Source organism: Pygoscelis adeliae, unplaced genomic scaffold (assembly GCF_000699105.1).
Source record: "Pygoscelis adeliae isolate BGI_AS28 unplaced genomic scaffold, ASM69910v1 Scaffold68, whole genome shotgun sequence".
Lineage (NCBI taxonomy): Eukaryota > Metazoa > Chordata > Aves > Sphenisciformes > Spheniscidae > Pygoscelis > Pygoscelis adeliae.
The window spans coordinates 4,915,736-4,932,017 of NW_008825501.1; the positions used below are offsets into that span (position 1 = coordinate 4,915,736).

The 16,282-nt window shown below is 41.2% G+C and overlaps 1 protein-coding gene across 1 annotated transcript in view; it reads right to left on the reverse strand.

Annotated features, from left to right (window-relative positions):
- The window catches only part of KIF24 (kinesin family member 24), a 24,895-nt gene that overhangs the window by 2,218 nt on the left and 6,395 nt on the right, over positions 1 to 16,282 (reverse strand). Inside the window, exons 3-11 of the mRNA XM_009331547.1 lie at positions 15,984 to 16,081; positions 13,670 to 13,885; positions 12,036 to 12,123; positions 9,909 to 10,030; positions 8,203 to 8,308; positions 5,414 to 5,485; positions 4,572 to 4,681; positions 1,240 to 3,678; positions 212 to 305 (exon numbers count right to left, since the gene is read on the reverse strand). Coding sequence (XP_009329822.1) covers positions 212 to 305; positions 1,240 to 3,678; positions 4,572 to 4,681; positions 5,414 to 5,485; positions 8,203 to 8,308; positions 9,909 to 10,030; positions 12,036 to 12,123; positions 13,670 to 13,885; positions 15,984 to 16,081 — 3,345 coding nt within the window. The remainder of the gene's footprint in view (positions 1 to 211; positions 306 to 1,239; positions 3,679 to 4,571; positions 4,682 to 5,413; positions 5,486 to 8,202; positions 8,309 to 9,908; positions 10,031 to 12,035; positions 12,124 to 13,669; positions 13,886 to 15,983; positions 16,082 to 16,282) is intronic.

Genomic DNA, 16,282 nt, shown 5'->3' on the forward strand with positions numbered 1-16,282 from the left:
CTCCTTCTCCCCCAAGGACCTGGCAGTGTGGAGACTGGCAAAGACACAACAGGTACTGAAAATGAGTGGCCTCTCCTAGGACTCAGGGAGGCATCAGAGAATGAGAGGAAGAACTGATGAGGAATGTCACATCACTAATTCAAGTTAATAATCTCTAAGATTAATTTATGCAGGTTCAATGGGCACGGAAATCATCATCTGCAACACTTACCGTTGCTGACATCTGATTTATCAAGCACTCTTCCTTGAAGCACAAGGATGCCATTTCATCCAGCTGCTGCCGATGGGCCCGAATTACAGCCTGTCTGATGAATGCAAAAATATACCACTGGTTACACAGCCTGCTGCGCTACCTATAATTACTGTTTGGCCTCAATAAACCTTTAAGAAGGAGGAATACCCCAGAAGAAGCCTTGCTGTCCTGTGGTCCCTGGCATTCAGCAAGTGCACGCCAGTGCTCCTTGAAGTGCAGTGGACTGCACTGGTTTGGGGTTAAAGACGACCTTGATGACTGAGGATTGCTAAGAGAGGAGTGACCACAGCCTCTCGTTAGCATAGGCAGCACAGGGGCACATACTGCTTTTTACCACAGGGAAATCTAGGAGCAAAAAAATTGTCTAATTAGTTGGTGAAATGGCTTACAACCATGAGGTTGTAAGCCATTTCGGTGAAAAACAGGCAGAGTGGGAAGGCAGTGCTGCTGTTCGTTCCTCTGAGCAAGTTTCTCTGACCAACAACTCATTTTCAGTCACGTGAATGCAGTCCAGTCCTTGGGAGCTGACAGTGGCAGCTCATAGTACTTTGAAGCTTTGCACCTACATCTTCAGTGACTGCCCAGCCGCTCTAGCTGGTTTTCTTTCCATAGGGATGGAACAGCTATCACCTGCTTCTTGATGGGAGGTTTTCGTATGTTTTAGGTACTTCACAGCTTATAGGAAGCCAATTAGTTACTGAGAACTGCAGTTTGTATTATAATATTCATTACTCTAGCATTACCCTAGGAAGCTCTAATAGAATAATTGGCTTCCTGTGAGATTTTAAAATATCACTAGATTACAGGCAATCATGTAAGATAATGACTATAAATTATCATTAATTTTATTAAATAATTATTTCATAGATTGATTTCCCATCAGTTTTTAAAGTGCATATGAGTATGATATACAAATAAAGGCAAATGTATCACGTGTCTAGAATCTCTAAGCTTCATGACAAACTTCAGTGACGAGCAAGACTTACTGTGCCTTTTCTAGGGCTTCCCTCTGCCATTTTCCCATCTCTGATGTAGCACTTGGAGACCTGCTGTTGGACATGCCAGAGGGGCTCTTTGCACTTGCTAATGGCTTATCTTTGGTTGCAGATCCTGAATCCACAGCAAAAGTCTCTTGTGTGACAATACTCTGCATTAACTTGTTTTTTAGCAACCCTATTTCCTCATTGCTGAACGATGACTTGGCTGGGTCTTCAGAATGGCTGAAGCCCTCATTCCTCAGTCCGGACTTGGGCTGCAACAGCAGGCTGCTTTCTTGAGAGGGGGACTGGACTGTGTAATCTATATTTCCCACACTGACAAAGCACGATGCATCTGAAAAATAGCTTTTTTCAGGTATATCAGCATTTATTTCCTGAGCCATGGGCTCAACACTGGGTCCTTGATTTGAGTTAGATTTTCCGGAATTACCAGTACTATCTTTAACATCAGCATCACACTGTCTGCCACCTGAGTAGTCTTTGCACGTTGAGTTACTAAGAAACAAACCACCCTCTTTCTCTCCCCTGGAGCCCGTGGATTCAGCTGCGGATGTTTCTGTCAGGTCACGTCCAACAAATAAACTGTGAACGACTCCTTGTTTTGATGAACCTGAGCCCAGAAGGCAGCAGCTTGCCTTCACATCACAGCAGGCGGGTGAAAGCCACTTGTCCCCTGTTTGTGGGGAATGCAGCAGGGCACAATGTCTTCCACTACGACGCATTTGCTCCCCCAGTTCCAGCATGCTGTCTGTCAGAGCTCTGCTTCTCGTACACTGCCAGCCCTCTTCCTCACACCTTTTCTGGGAGCCATGTATGTTCCTGTCCGACATCTGCTTCACACGGGGGGACTTCTCTTGGTTAGAAGACACTTTCTCTGTATCAGTTGTTTCCTCGTAGTCAAGGAGGGATACTGTGAGAGGGGCCATTAGCTCAGAAGTGAATCCTGAGGAACAACTGGAAGATCCACAATGGTTAACTCCATTTTTTCGAGCTTTCCATTTTACGTCTCCTGCAAGGGCAGCCTGTCTATCCAAAGTGGATTCTTCCTTCTCTTCATGCTGGAGGTCGATCGCTTTGCACTCTAGAGTTCCCGATTTCAGTACAGGAGAAACATATGGGTTTGAAGCATCCTTTTCTGGAGTTAAGGTGGCTTCACTGGAGTAAACGAGACATCTGTGTTTGGATTTGTACTGTTTGTGATCTCCTAGGAAATCGTTGCCGTTTTTCCAGTTACAAGCAGGATCTTCCTGCAGGCAGTAAGGTTTTTCTGCAGTATTGCTTGGAGAGGACTCAATAGTTAAGTCATAGCTCCAGTCCGATGGAGTTTTGCTGCAGCCTGCATTTTTAATGGATTCCTCTGTCTTTGGGCTGCCCTCACTACAATCCCAGCTGTCATCTAGTTCATGTTCTTGCATGGGTATTGCATATTTAAAAAACAAATCCTGTCGCTTTTGGCCTTTTTGCTCTTCTTCAGTTCCTTGTTCTCTTTGATGAAGGAAAAATGAATGTTGACTGCATTTGTTGGTGTTTCTTCTTTTCACGCTCTTTTGACTACAGACAGGTGAGAAAGAATCTTCACTGAAATCACTGTCATCCAGATCTTCCAGCTGCATCCCCTCTTTGCTCTGTACTTCTGTGGGAGTAAGGCTCAGCTCCTGCTTCACTTGAATCTCCTGGGGCTTGTATTGCGTTAAAAACCTCTCAAGAGGTTGATAGTTCAATTTTTGCTGTAGAATAGGTGGCTGCTGAAACTGCTGGTGATAAAGACGTAAATGCTCTTCCCTTTCCTTCTGAAATGGAGGCAGATTTGTCCAGGTTTCAACACATGGTTTAGCAAAGGTGCTTCCCCATTCCTGTCTGCTGTCAGAAGGCAGATTTCCATCTCCAAAGGAAAAATCATCTCTAGAAACAAGCTGCTTCTGAACAGGTTGCACCGTCTGGACTTTCAGGCACTGGACAGGTGGCCTGTCTTGCATATACTTGTTTCTCTGGCCACTCTCTTTTGTTTCTGCCATGGCAGCATTTTTGATGATGAAATCCTTCGCAGTGGGGTTCTTTTCAGAGTTGGGGGACAGATCATCAGTTTTCTTCTTCAGGGGATGTGCTATCCGTAGGACTCCCTTAACTGGGCTAGCGTGGTGGAACCACGGTGAGCTGGGATTTCCTTTGCAGCCATGTCCTTTGTTGATTCCCCTGGGGGTAGAGGTAAAAGGGACACTCAGTGGCTGGGGTGCTGCAGGACATGCCTTTGTTTTTGTAGCATTTGAGGGATGCTGGAGGCCTAGCTTCACTTTCTTTGGAGAGCTCTTTTCCCCAGGTGGCAAAGAAGGAGAGTTTTGGACACGTTTTGGAGATACATTTCCAGCTGCCCGACGTCTGCTTGTGACAGGGGTAGAACATTTAATCCCTTTCTTCAGCTCTTTGACCCTGTAAATGAGGCTGGCTTTAGATGTCATGCTTTCAAATAAATGTCTTCAGAACAAAGTAATGCTTTCACATATTAAGGCTAAACACTGAATTCAATGTCACGATTTCTGTTCTAATTGCTAGTGATCCACACAGGCATCAAAACCCCTCCACCAAAATACCTGAACTTCTGGAAAGGTCTATAGCAGTATTTTGAAGTGCTTCCTTGAACAGTGCATAACAGGTCAAATGAATGAAGATGGCCTCTGTTTCAGTGGAAGGGGGTTGCATTTCCACACTTTGTAACACAGCATGGCACGGTGCCAGCTCAAGACAAGCTAGTGCTCTCCACAGCATATCATAGAGTCCCACAAGACACAAACTAGGGCTTTTGGAGTAGTTGCAGTGGGGCTAGTTAGCTCAGGTGATATATGTACAGGGCTACAGTGCTCCTGGATCAGACTCATCACTGCAACTGTGAAGAGCTGCTTAACTGGTATCACAGCGTCCCCTCAACTGTTTCCTTTATTCCTCTTCCCCTTAAGCATCTCTTGTCCTCTTAATCCCAGCATTGCACAGCTTGGAATTTACTGCCTCCTGTGTAGGAGGGAGGGTGAAGGACTTGCACACATTCTAGGCAGAACTACAATACAAAACTAAAACAAAACTTTTGATTGCTGAGGTTAGTAATCCTGCAGTTACAGGGAGCACAGTGATATTTTCATCACTAAAAGCTGTCATCAGAAAGGATTTACAAGACCCAGAGTTGGAACAGGTATTTGCATTGTGAAAATTGCATTTCTTGCCTAAAACAACATTTCCAATGCCACCAAAATAAAATGTAATCACAAATATCATACATTACTTTTTTCTTTGTGTTTTTCACCTTGGCAAGATTGAGCTTCATCACCTACCTGTCAGCATATCGTAAAGTGTTCAGGGTATGCTCTGTAGCTACATGGCTAGGTGATACGTTGGCTATCATACACGTCTTGGAATTGCCAATGAAAGAATCCTTTAGCACCTAGGGTTGAAGGAAAAAATAAGATTCTCAGCAATTCATGTGTTTATTTTTAAACATGTGCTTGCTCTTATTTTACACAAAATATGAGGGAAAGTGATTTAATTAGCTCAGAACTTATGAAAAGTTAGGCTAAGTTACCTTGCATTTCCTGTAAATTAGCAATGTGAACAGAGGCAATTTAACATGAGCCAAGTGATGCACAGTTACTGTCTCTTTTTTTAAAAAATGTAGTCGTCTTGTCTCAATTTGTCTTGCAATTCTTTGTTTACAATTTAAAACAAATACGAGTCTTAACTGGGGCTCTGAACAAGCCCTTGCACCAGGTGCCACAAGGGCACCCATATGTTTTGTGGGATAAAGTGTATGTTACAACTGGAGTGAAGAAATATTGATGAAATCTCCCATGACTGTTACTGCACAGAAGATGCAAGACTGGTTGCAGAGTGGGAGGAGATGGATGGTAACGGAACAAGTCTGGAAGGTAGTGTTTGGGGTTTTTGTTTGGTTTTAGTATTTGGTTTATTCTGTTTTTACCATGCCAGTCCCCAGGACTGACTGGGGGAACTGGCAGTTGGCTTTAATTCTGTGATTATGTTTAAAATTAATGTTTGGAAAAGTTATGCATTTTTCTTTTCTTCAATTGTTTAATAGCAGTTATTGAATCATGCCTTTTTTTTTTTTAATTTTGTCCTCATCAGGGAATCTCTGCTGTTGCCTTTCTGTTTGTTTTACCTGAGTTAATTTGCTTTGCCGGAAAGGAGTATGTGCATGTTCCTGATCCAATGCCCGAATGCATTCCTTTAGCTACCAAAAGAAAAAAAAAAAAACAAAAAAACAAAACAGAGGGGGAAAAACATGTCGATCACACATTGGCAAAGAACTGAATTGCATCAAACCTAACCTACGAATTTAGTATTTCCCTCATGCACCTTCGGCTCCTACTATGTGATGTCCCTCGCAAGGGTAGTTTGCTGCTGCCACAGCCACAAACTGCCAGCTTCAGCTACTTCAGGTATCAGCAGCAGTTTAGCTGCACTCAAAGAGAGCAAAGCTGCAGCACAGAGCACAGCTAGCCCTGCCTGACGGCCCTGTGGACTATACAAAACCCAAGAAGCCGGGTAAATACACGTGTTTAGCACACACAGAGCTCCACACTACTGTGGACCTGCCGCTGCCTGCACCATAGCTAGCTAGTTTGAAGCCAGATTGGGTGTACACTAAACTATGCTGTGGCTTGCAGGGCAGGTGTACCCCAGATTCATATACCTGTAACACGCTAAGAACAGAGCTTTTTGAGCTCCATCTCTTATAAATTTCTTTCTTCTAAAATAAGCTTTTCCCCTTCCAAAAAAACCCCAACACTTTGGACAACAGCAGTGCAAATTTCTTATGCCACTCTGGCAATATTTTCATACGTTAGTCAGAGATAGCACGAGCTAATAAGTGCATATTCCTCCCTATACTGACTATAATATGCAATCTAGATGTCCCATCTATGTGTGGGTACACTAGGCTGTGTTAGAAGGCAGCTGATATCAAGCCATTTCCTCTTCACACCAGTGCAACACACCAAACCCAACCAAAGGGGAGAGCATGGATCAGCACCAAACAATTAGCTGTGAGGGGAGCTGGGTTCCAGCCCAGGTTCAAACCCACACTCAGAAGGTAGTATAGATACAGCCTGTGTGTCTAAACAGACATGTCACTGTGACCTTTGACAAGCTAATAAGAACTATACACAAAACAGTGAGAACAAAGCAACAGACTACCCAGGGAGTGGAGATACAGCTACAGAATTCCCATTAAAACCAACAGAACATGAGCAGCTAGCTACACTCATGCTGTTCACAGAATGCATCAGATGTTCTTGTGGTTAATAACCATCAACAGAGGTAGCCTGTAGGCTTGAATAAACATCCCTTAATTTACTACCAGCCTTGGAAAAAGATGTCATGTTCAAACTCAAAGATGTGCATTTTTTTGCCATGTTTCCACTGGAATAAGCACAATAGCATCACACTCCATATCAAGCCTGGATGCTCTCTAAAATTGGCAGAAATGGACCATATAGCCATGAGACAAGTCAATTAGAGCAAATATCGAAGGAAAAATAAGCAGATTACAGTATTGTCATGGAGATACTAGCATGAAGCAGCCTTTCTACATTTAAAGCCTTCCTACATTCTACATACACCCACTTAAAATGACATGTATTTCTCACTTTTACTGCATTTTATTAAAAATCACACCTCTAACAAGTAAGAGATCAAAATATTCTAATTTTTTATTCTGCTTCTCATAATTGCAGTACCTGAATATCTTGTACTTGAAATTAACATGAATATTCAAAGCAGCAGCAAACTTCAAACTTCCTGTGTTTTAAGGCCTGAAGAAAGTGTTATGATCATTGAGGGCAGAGCTAGGTTTTACAGGCTGCAGGTCATATAGACTTACCCAAAGATGCCTTTTATAGTTAATTCAGTCACTACTCATAGACTGCCTAGGTATTTACTCAGCTTCACACAATACCAAAAACACACACACTCTGATTTTAAAGTTCCTTTTAAAAGAGTTTCATGAGCTTACATTAAGCCTCATTTCTCAAGAATCCTTTCTATTCAGGTCCTGACTCACGAGCAAGTACTCAAGAAAGCAGGAAGTACAGAAACACATTCACTTTACATGCTATCTCCCAGTATGAATGCTAATGTTCCACAGCCGGAAAGCCTCTGTGCAAAAGAACATCCTACATTCTCAAAACAGAGCAAGGCACCTCCTTTTTACAGCGCACTAAGAGGTACAGTTGTGTGCACTAACTTCTGCACTGTTGACTCATACTCACTGATTGCATATCACCTTCAGTCTCACTCAGAGAAGCCCTCAGTCATCAGTGAGCTTTTTTCATTTGAATTAAAGGAGCTGCAAAGTCTTCTGCACAATTTATACTTAGAGACACTTCTGCTTTATCCTTGATGGCATTTCTCTGCTCTTTACGTAACTGTGTACATTTATAAAAGACAGTTTGCATTAAGAATGCATTTCTTCCTGTTCCTTTCTCCCCACACATGAACTACTAGTTTCTATGCTCTTGAGTATTTAAGTCCTTTACTCATGATTTGAAAAAGAAGTCTGAGTTCAAGTGATGAAAATAAGCAGCAGAAACAGATGCGCTTTTATGAAACAAATACGGCAATCCCAAGCCAATATTCTCTGGAAGTAAAAGGGACAAAACTTCCTATATAAAATATGGGACACATTATACTGTACCTAACATTCTCTGTGCTGTGTTTACCTGGCTGGCTGTAAGAATGGATTAAAAAGATTTTATTTTCATCACAAAATCTTTCCCTCTTAAATTGTCTTTCAGGCATGAGACAAATTAAACTGGACACACTTAGTACTTTGGTTGTTTTTTCTCCTCCATGGAATACATACATATATAATTCTGTGGTTCATTTTTATCCTAAAATACATGCTAATAATTAAATGCAAAACCTTCCCCAGACATGCTAGTAGCTTACTGCTAAAAGACTTTGGTTTATTTCTGCTCCTTCCATTTTTGTTTGTCGATCTGAGTCTCTGGCATCAGCTGCCCTTTCACTGCCAGCCAAGTCAATGAATGATATCCTAGAAAAAACAAAGTTGCATTTATCTCAGGGGCTTTTTTTTCCCTTTTTCCTTTCTCTTTTTTTTCTTTTTTAAACCAGAGGACTGCAACACATGACATCAGAAGAATGATTAGAAATAACTACTTTTGAACAAAAAGAAATACCCACTGGAAATATCTGAGATGCCAAAATAAGCATAGCAGAAGAAACAGTGTCAGAGCACCCTGGCACTAACACAATCATAATAGAAAGTATAACTGAGTGTGATGAGAGTGCTCCAGTTTAATGGATAAGCTGTTTAAAGTGCAACACATTCATCTCTCCAGATAATCACTGTGCCTGTAGTTTCCTAAGAACGCAGTTAAAGAAATTGTAAATTTCTTGATTCTCCTTCCAGGTAAAACAGACAACTGCCCTGTCAAATGGGAATTCAAGGCAACATGAACAGAAATTTCCAGTGTAGTAATACACTGAGTTGTCAGTGTTCCTTTTCCCTCCCTTCCACAAAACTCCATTACTCCCTCTCACGTTCCCTAGCTCTGGGTGCCAGCTGCTGTACTGACTGTTGCACTGTATCTTTGTCTTTGCCCCTCTTTTTCTGGAACAGCCCTGACTTCTCTTAGAGGCGTAGCTTGGGATCCTTTCCCCACTCCAGCTCCACTTCACTTTCAGTAACAAAAAAAATGGCACACATGCCACACCTACATAACCACATACACTTCTATTTCTAAGCCTGCCTGTTCCGCCTTTGCATCTCTCCATTATTTGTGGCTCTTCCATTTTGCCTTGTATTTAAAACAAGATCCTGGGAAGCAAGACTGCACGGTAGTTGCTGGAAGGGTGTGTCAGCATGGTTTTTTGACACTCAGCAATAACACAGATACTTAGACCTCTTTCCACAGACGTATTTCTTGAGGGTTGTTTAGCCTGAAGAAAAGATGACTGAGAAGAGGTACAATTACAGTCTTCAAATACCTAAAATGGCTGCTACAAGAGGGAGTAAACCTCTCTTTTTGTCTGCTGCAGATAACATCAAAGTCACACTCTTAAATTATCAGGGAGGTTTAGGTGAGGTATTAGGATTCCTCTGACCAAAGGCAAACATGGAATCATCTCCATCTGAGCTAGTCATCCCAGGCTCCCTTTGTAGTCAATTACAGGACAGAGGTGCTTTGAGGGGCAAATCCATCTGACCTGATATAGGTGATGCTGCAGAATGGCATGAATTAGATTCCAGAAACGACTATTTCTTTCTGCTGACTTCAAAGGTGACCAGCTCACATGTGGATATGCCCATTGCAGACATCTACCTTTAGCCAGATTAATGCCAGAGAGGAAAAGCCTTCTAACACCAAAGATGAAGGGATGGATTTGATTGCCAAACTCCTTCACTGGAAATCTTTACAAACAAGTTTGACAAAGCTCTCACAGATATGGCTTAAGCGCTCTCCCTGGGAACAGAGAAAGGACTGTGAAACTTCTCAAAGTCCCTTTGAACCCTATCTTCTGATTTAACTCACAGCTGCCCACTAGCTCAACACCTCCTCTTTGTTTGCCTCCTGGATGTCCCTGGGCTCAACTTCCTCATCAGCCCTGAGCACTCCTGCTTCTAGTCTTACCTTCCAAATGTCCTGTTGGCTGTGTCTTTAATTTGGATTTGGATGATAGCATGAGATCGAGAGGAATCTGAGTTGACTCCAGTAGCTCCTGTGCTACGTTCTTTTCCTCCCTTCAAAATCACCTGCAAAATAAAGGAGACAAAATCCAAGCAAATTGTAAATAAAAACATAATCTCTCAGAAAGAGATCTTGTCCTCCTAAGATGAGGAATGGTTCGTTACAGCCTTAAAATTTGGTGCAAGGCAGATGTTAAGTTAGACTGGATCCCTTCCAATGTTTCTTTCAGAACTTTGTATATGGACTTACTTGCAGTGACACTACGGAGCTTAGAGAGCATACTGCAGGTAAGAAGTTGTTGCGCCGCACATTTGCTTGGATTTGCAAAATATCCAAACTATACAATTAAAAACAAAAGTACGGCAGAAATGAAAGAAAGAAAGACTGCATACATAACCTAAGAGAAGAAATGAAAGAAAGAAAGGCTGCATACATAACCTAAGAGACTCATGGGATTGACTATTCATTGTGTTCTTTCAAAATTTCACTTTCTTATGTAACAGATGGGTACTATTATCCAAAAAGTTACACACAAAATACCGAGTGCCAAAACCTTTCTCCGCTTCCATAACTAAAAGAAATTATGCCAGAGGAAGGAACAAAGTTAAAAGATCAATTATACTCAATACAACAATAAAATAAGAAAACAAGGAAGAGAGGCAAGGCAGAAGGACAAAGGCTCCTTCAAGATACAAATCAGGATAATTCTCTTTGCAAACTTTTAAGGGCTATCGCAGAAAGTCTAGCAGCAACTGCAGCAAGGCATTCATAAAACAGTCATTAATTTTGTTTCTGGTTGTAAGAACAAAATATTATCTAGCAAAATCAATACGTTCTCAGTTGACAGATGTGCATTATTCCTGCCTTTCAGTGGCCAGTTCTCAACCAGCAACCTAACCAACTGCTGCAGTTCCCGACCATTAAATTAGTGCTAAATGCAGATAATTTCTGAACCAAAGCCAACATCAATGAATAGTGAATAACTCGGGATGCATTCAAGACTCTTCCCATGTATCTGTTGCAGACTATCCAGAAGCTCTGAGTCAAGCCAGTGACATTTCCGCGTTCGAAAGGACAGTATAAAATTATTTTTTTGCCAAGATACCTGTGAGAATAAAGTCATTTAATAGCTCTTCTGCGTATGGAATGTGATAATACAGAGGAATGTGTTAATCAACCATATAGCAAATTTACACTCTAATTTGCAGAAGCATCACCAGCATGTCCCAAAGCTTGGAGTTAATGGGAAGATGAAGAACAAAATTAAATGGAATATAAGTGGGCAAAACCATGCCAATTTTAATGAGCCAATTACACTACCAGGCACTTCTAATTTACAATTCCTTACTGAGAAAGGAATTAAACTATGCAAAGGCAGGTTAAATAAAAAGCAGATTTAACCAGCTTGCTTGCTGCAGGACAATGCAGAAAATTTACCAGTGCCCTTTTAGGGCTCAGCCAGACAGGGAAGGAAAACTGAAGCCTTGCTTGTGCTGAATGTCAGCTACCATTTAAAGTTCCTAATTTACTTGGCTGTTAACACCCATCATTATCTAAGCAGTGTCTTAATCCTAATGCAGATCAATACCTCAATCTTAAGTATTTTCTAATTTCTAGTTCTATTAATTTTCAAATTTATATCTTTTGTCCCACATCCACATACCTTTAATATAGAAAATTTAAGTTCATAGAAGCCAAAGAAACCACACTGGGAGAAAATACTTATCCAGCTTTCAGGGTCCCTTGCTGGGACACTATTTAATTTCTGGAATAGTGACAGCAGTCTATTTCTTGGCAAAGATCTTTCCATAAGGAGTGGCAGCAGAAGCGACAGCTGTAAATCAACAGCTTGCATGTCGCTAACACAAGTCACAGTGACCCAAGAAGCTTACTGAATACAGGCACTTTTTAATAGTGCTCCTCAGAGGTCTGCTGGGGTTGCCAATTTCAGAACTTTAAACAGGAACATAGACACGTACTACACAACAAATAACAATCTCTGCAAATGACACATCTCACAAATCAGCAAATCAGGGTGTAGAAGACAAAAAATAATCACATAGAGGTTACCTCCAACAGTAGATCTACAGAGTCCACCTGAACCTCCCGCAGGCCAACTATTTGAACAACATGCTTGCTATCTTCTCTTGCAAAAAGCCTGAAAATGAAACAGTGCAGAAAGGAGTCTCAAATAGCAGCAATGAAAACACATTTCAGTGCTACGACACTGTGAAAAAGCAATCAAGGCTACTGACTAGGGAGAGGCACCACTGTCATTCAATTTATTTTCAGAGCTGAAGAGGTATTTCATTTATAATATGTACCACTGACATTTCACTGTTAAAAAGACATTAGCAATGCATTTCAGCTAGTTCAGGAATATAATAAAGCAGGGAAGTAAATTATCATGTTTACAGTTTGGAGTTCCTGTCTTTCTTTAAACTGCATCTCGGGCTTCTCTAGGAAGTTCAGCCTGTAAGTTATGCTCTGTTCAAGTTCCCAAGATTTTTGCACAGGATTTTAAAGCAGCTCCCATAGCCATAGAGTCCGATTTCAGAGCACCTCTGCTACAAATCACACAGAAATGTTACAGTATACTGAAAGAATACAGACATGATGCACACGGGAGGAAGTTTAATCTTCTCCTTCAACGACATGCAAGATAGCTAATGGCCACGCAGAGAATATAAGGACGCTCTGTCTTCCTTAGTAAGTCGACTCCTTACATAGCAGATTACACTACCTGCTCTTTAAAGACTGTTTTGGAGAAAGGGAACACACATGCACAGAAATAGGTGCTTCCTTTGTGAACAGATGCTCACTTCCCCAGGCAGAAAGCCTCCTTCTTGATCCCTCCAGCAGGCTCTAAGGATTGTGCTCTCAAAGCTGCTAAAGGCCTCCAGCTGACAGGTAATGTTCCTTCAAGATCACTCTGAAAAGATTTTACTGCTGAGATCTTAACTGACTGTTATTTTATTTAGAGATTTCAGACACAGTGATTTTTTTATACCAAGTATGTACTGAGTTGTCCTGACTTCCATTCCGGATGGAGCTCCTGTAGGAGTATACGTCCATCCAAACAAGTCTGGGGCTGAGGTGCTGCTACTGAGGGTGATGGCAGCATCACCTGCAGAGGTTTTCTCCGGCTGAGTCACTGGGCTGCCGGGTAAAGGCGCTCAGGGAGAAGGTGAGAAGACTCTGCAGTGTCAAGCATGACAAGTGGGAGATCAACGGGATCTTCAGAGACTAGAGTGGCAAGAGCCAAGGCCCCAGTGGCACAGCAGGAGGGACAGCCAGAGGTTATGTTTGAGCAGGGAAAGACAGGGACTCCACAATGGTTGGCATAAGAACTTCTGACCACAAGAAGGTTCTTTATCTACCTATGGATGTTCAGCTATTATATTATTATAGTGTAAGCAAAACAGCATGAGCTCACATCTCAACCATAGGTCCTTATTCTTATTTATTTCCCCCCTCCCCAAATAGTAAAAACCAGGAGCCCCTATCAATGCCACAGTATTTAGTGTCAGATTCTGCCTTCCTCTCTAAGTAGCTCCTAGGAACAACCCTAATTAAATACATAACATTTACTATAAATAGTAATACGTTAAATGTAATTGCACGAAACAGTAACTGATTTATAAACAGTAACCAACTGATTCATAACCATAGGTTTATAGTAAAATGCATTTTTATTTAAATACCTCTTCCTTCCATTTAGCAGGTCATAAAGCTGTCCACAGTAGATCTCATAAAAACTGATCAAAACAAGGAGATCTTTCCTTGACTGTGATGCTTCCAGGTGTCTAAAGATGTCCTTAGCAGCCAAGGCATAGAGTCCTGGGTTCCGGTGAGTACCTATCATAGTGTAAGTCTTGCCAGCACCAGTCTGCCCATATGCAAAGCAGGTTGCATTGCCTCTGTGAAGATAGCTTATATTTTTAGTGTCACATCTGATTTATTCATATCCACTAAAAAAGATTCTGCAATGTCGATATCTATCTGTAGTGGCCTCTTAGCAATGAGGTTTGGTTTGCTATCCTATCTGGGAAACTGCAAAACACTTAACACTGATTCCCAAGCATGTCCTATGGAGATCTGGCATGTCACAGATGCCTTCCTTTCTTCCAGATGCCAAAAATGCATTTAAGGAAACTAAGAATTCATTATTATTCTTCCAGCTGTTTAGATGCTGCAGAAGTATCATAGGATTATGAATGGGAATCCTACTGATTATGAATCACAGAGAAAAATGACTGTGCATTAGATGCAAAACAACCACAAGTCAGGTTCTGTATTAACATGTTGTACTTGATGAAAATTAACACCCCAGCACTATAATTTACTGAGTGAGGTTACTTTGTCTTAGGCTGCAGTCCTGCATGCAGCTAAGTCAATCTAAAGAGTTGTTGTTGCCTAGGGGAAGGTCTTGCTCTTCCTTTCCTCTGCTCCCAGCTGTGTGACGTACCCCACTGACCCAACCCTGCCTGTGCTGGCTCTGGTGTTTGACTTTACTGCACTGAAAAAACAGAAGGCTTTTCACTTTTTTGCAAGCTAATTTTCTGCTGTTTAAGTGAATTAAAGTACCTCACAGAGGTTCACAAAATATGCCCAAACTGACTTCACGTAACATATGGGAATGTGTCTAGTTGGGGGTAAGGAAGAGGATCATCCCCTTTCAGTGGCAGAGAGCTGTTTGGTTCACTCACTCCAGCTAGTGAAACCACAGTCTTGTCTTATTCCAGATTGCTCCAGCTTTGTCATCATATCATCTTAAGATTATAATGGCAATGCACAGAAAATGCCAAGGAGGCCTCAGGATACAGCTTCACTGCCCTTCAATCCCATCTACATTGAGGTTACTGCGTGCCTACTTCTCCTTCCCCATCCTTGCTCTTATACAAGCACTGAACCCACAAGTATGATGTGAACAGATTCAGGGAACTGAATCAGCCAAAAAAGGAATACTACAGAACAAATTATTTACTCCCTCCTACCTTAAAAAAGACTTTTTAGCTGGCTCAGTACCCTGGCAGAGAAATGGGTAAAAACGTAGGGCTGCAGTAAGCACAGTGAACAATTTTTTGCCAGTTTAGATTGCAGAATTAGCTCACCATGGTGTCAGATTAGATCAATGCCAGTAAAAGGGATGCAGCAGGAGGGACAGAAAAGGTAGGGAAAGCTGAGAAAAAACAGTGGCATCTCTTTTGGTGACATTACTGGGTTAGCTGTAATGTGAACAGTGCCTTTACTAATTGTTACACAGCAAGCTACAAGCCTCATTCTCCTTTTTCACTTTACTTTTCTCAAGACCATGATACTCTCTGTCTCTGCTGATGATACTTGGAGATTTTCAGTAACAGAATGCTCCATTTTGTTGACTTTCATCATGGATATGTAATCCTTTCCTTCAAAGACTCAAAAATGTAATGATATTCAAGGTTGTTGCTTTGCATGAAAATGAGATCACCCATGTAAAGCCACCATCAATTTCCCATTAATTGGGATGTATGTAATTATGATTAAACCTCTAAGCAAATATAAATCAATAAAACAAAAATACATCACAAGGTTATTAATAATTTCTATTGCCCTGTGAACTGTACAAATATATGCAAAAATATCTCACAGCAGTCTCATGAAAGAGGTAATATTATTCCTCTACAGATGAGTGTGCTACACCACACAGAAGCCTTTGTTAGAGTGGAGATTAGACTTCAGAAATCCTGGCACACATTTTTTCATTCTAGGCTGGCCATGGTGTCTCTTTGTTGCACCTGCGGTCCAATTTTAACTTCCTCTGTGATTTAGATTTCTCACCAAATGTGAGGAAAGTTTTTCCTGATTTATTTTGCCAAAATTGCGATCAAAGACATTCTAAAAGGGTGAAGGTATGTGGCAAAGGTGAAATGAATGTATTTTTCAAAAGATGAAAAGCATAAAAGGAAAATTAAAGCAGTGTACGAAATTGGAAAACAAAAAGGCAAAAAATAACAAATGTAAGCACTGATGCCCTACCCGTTAAAAATATGCTGAATGAGAGGATGAGCTGTCTTCATATACACATCCTGATTGGTACATGACTCCCCAAAGACTTCATCAAAATAAAAAACATGCTGAAAAATAAATATGATCTTTACATGAAAATGAATATGTTTCACTTCCCCTTCACCCCCATTCAAAGATAAATTTAAATACAGAAGTCTTTCCAGTGACTTTGTATGGCTTTGGATCAGGTACGAAGAGATCTACCACATTTAACATGCAGCATGACATATGCAGGAACACATCATTACGACTAATCAAGAGACTGAGGG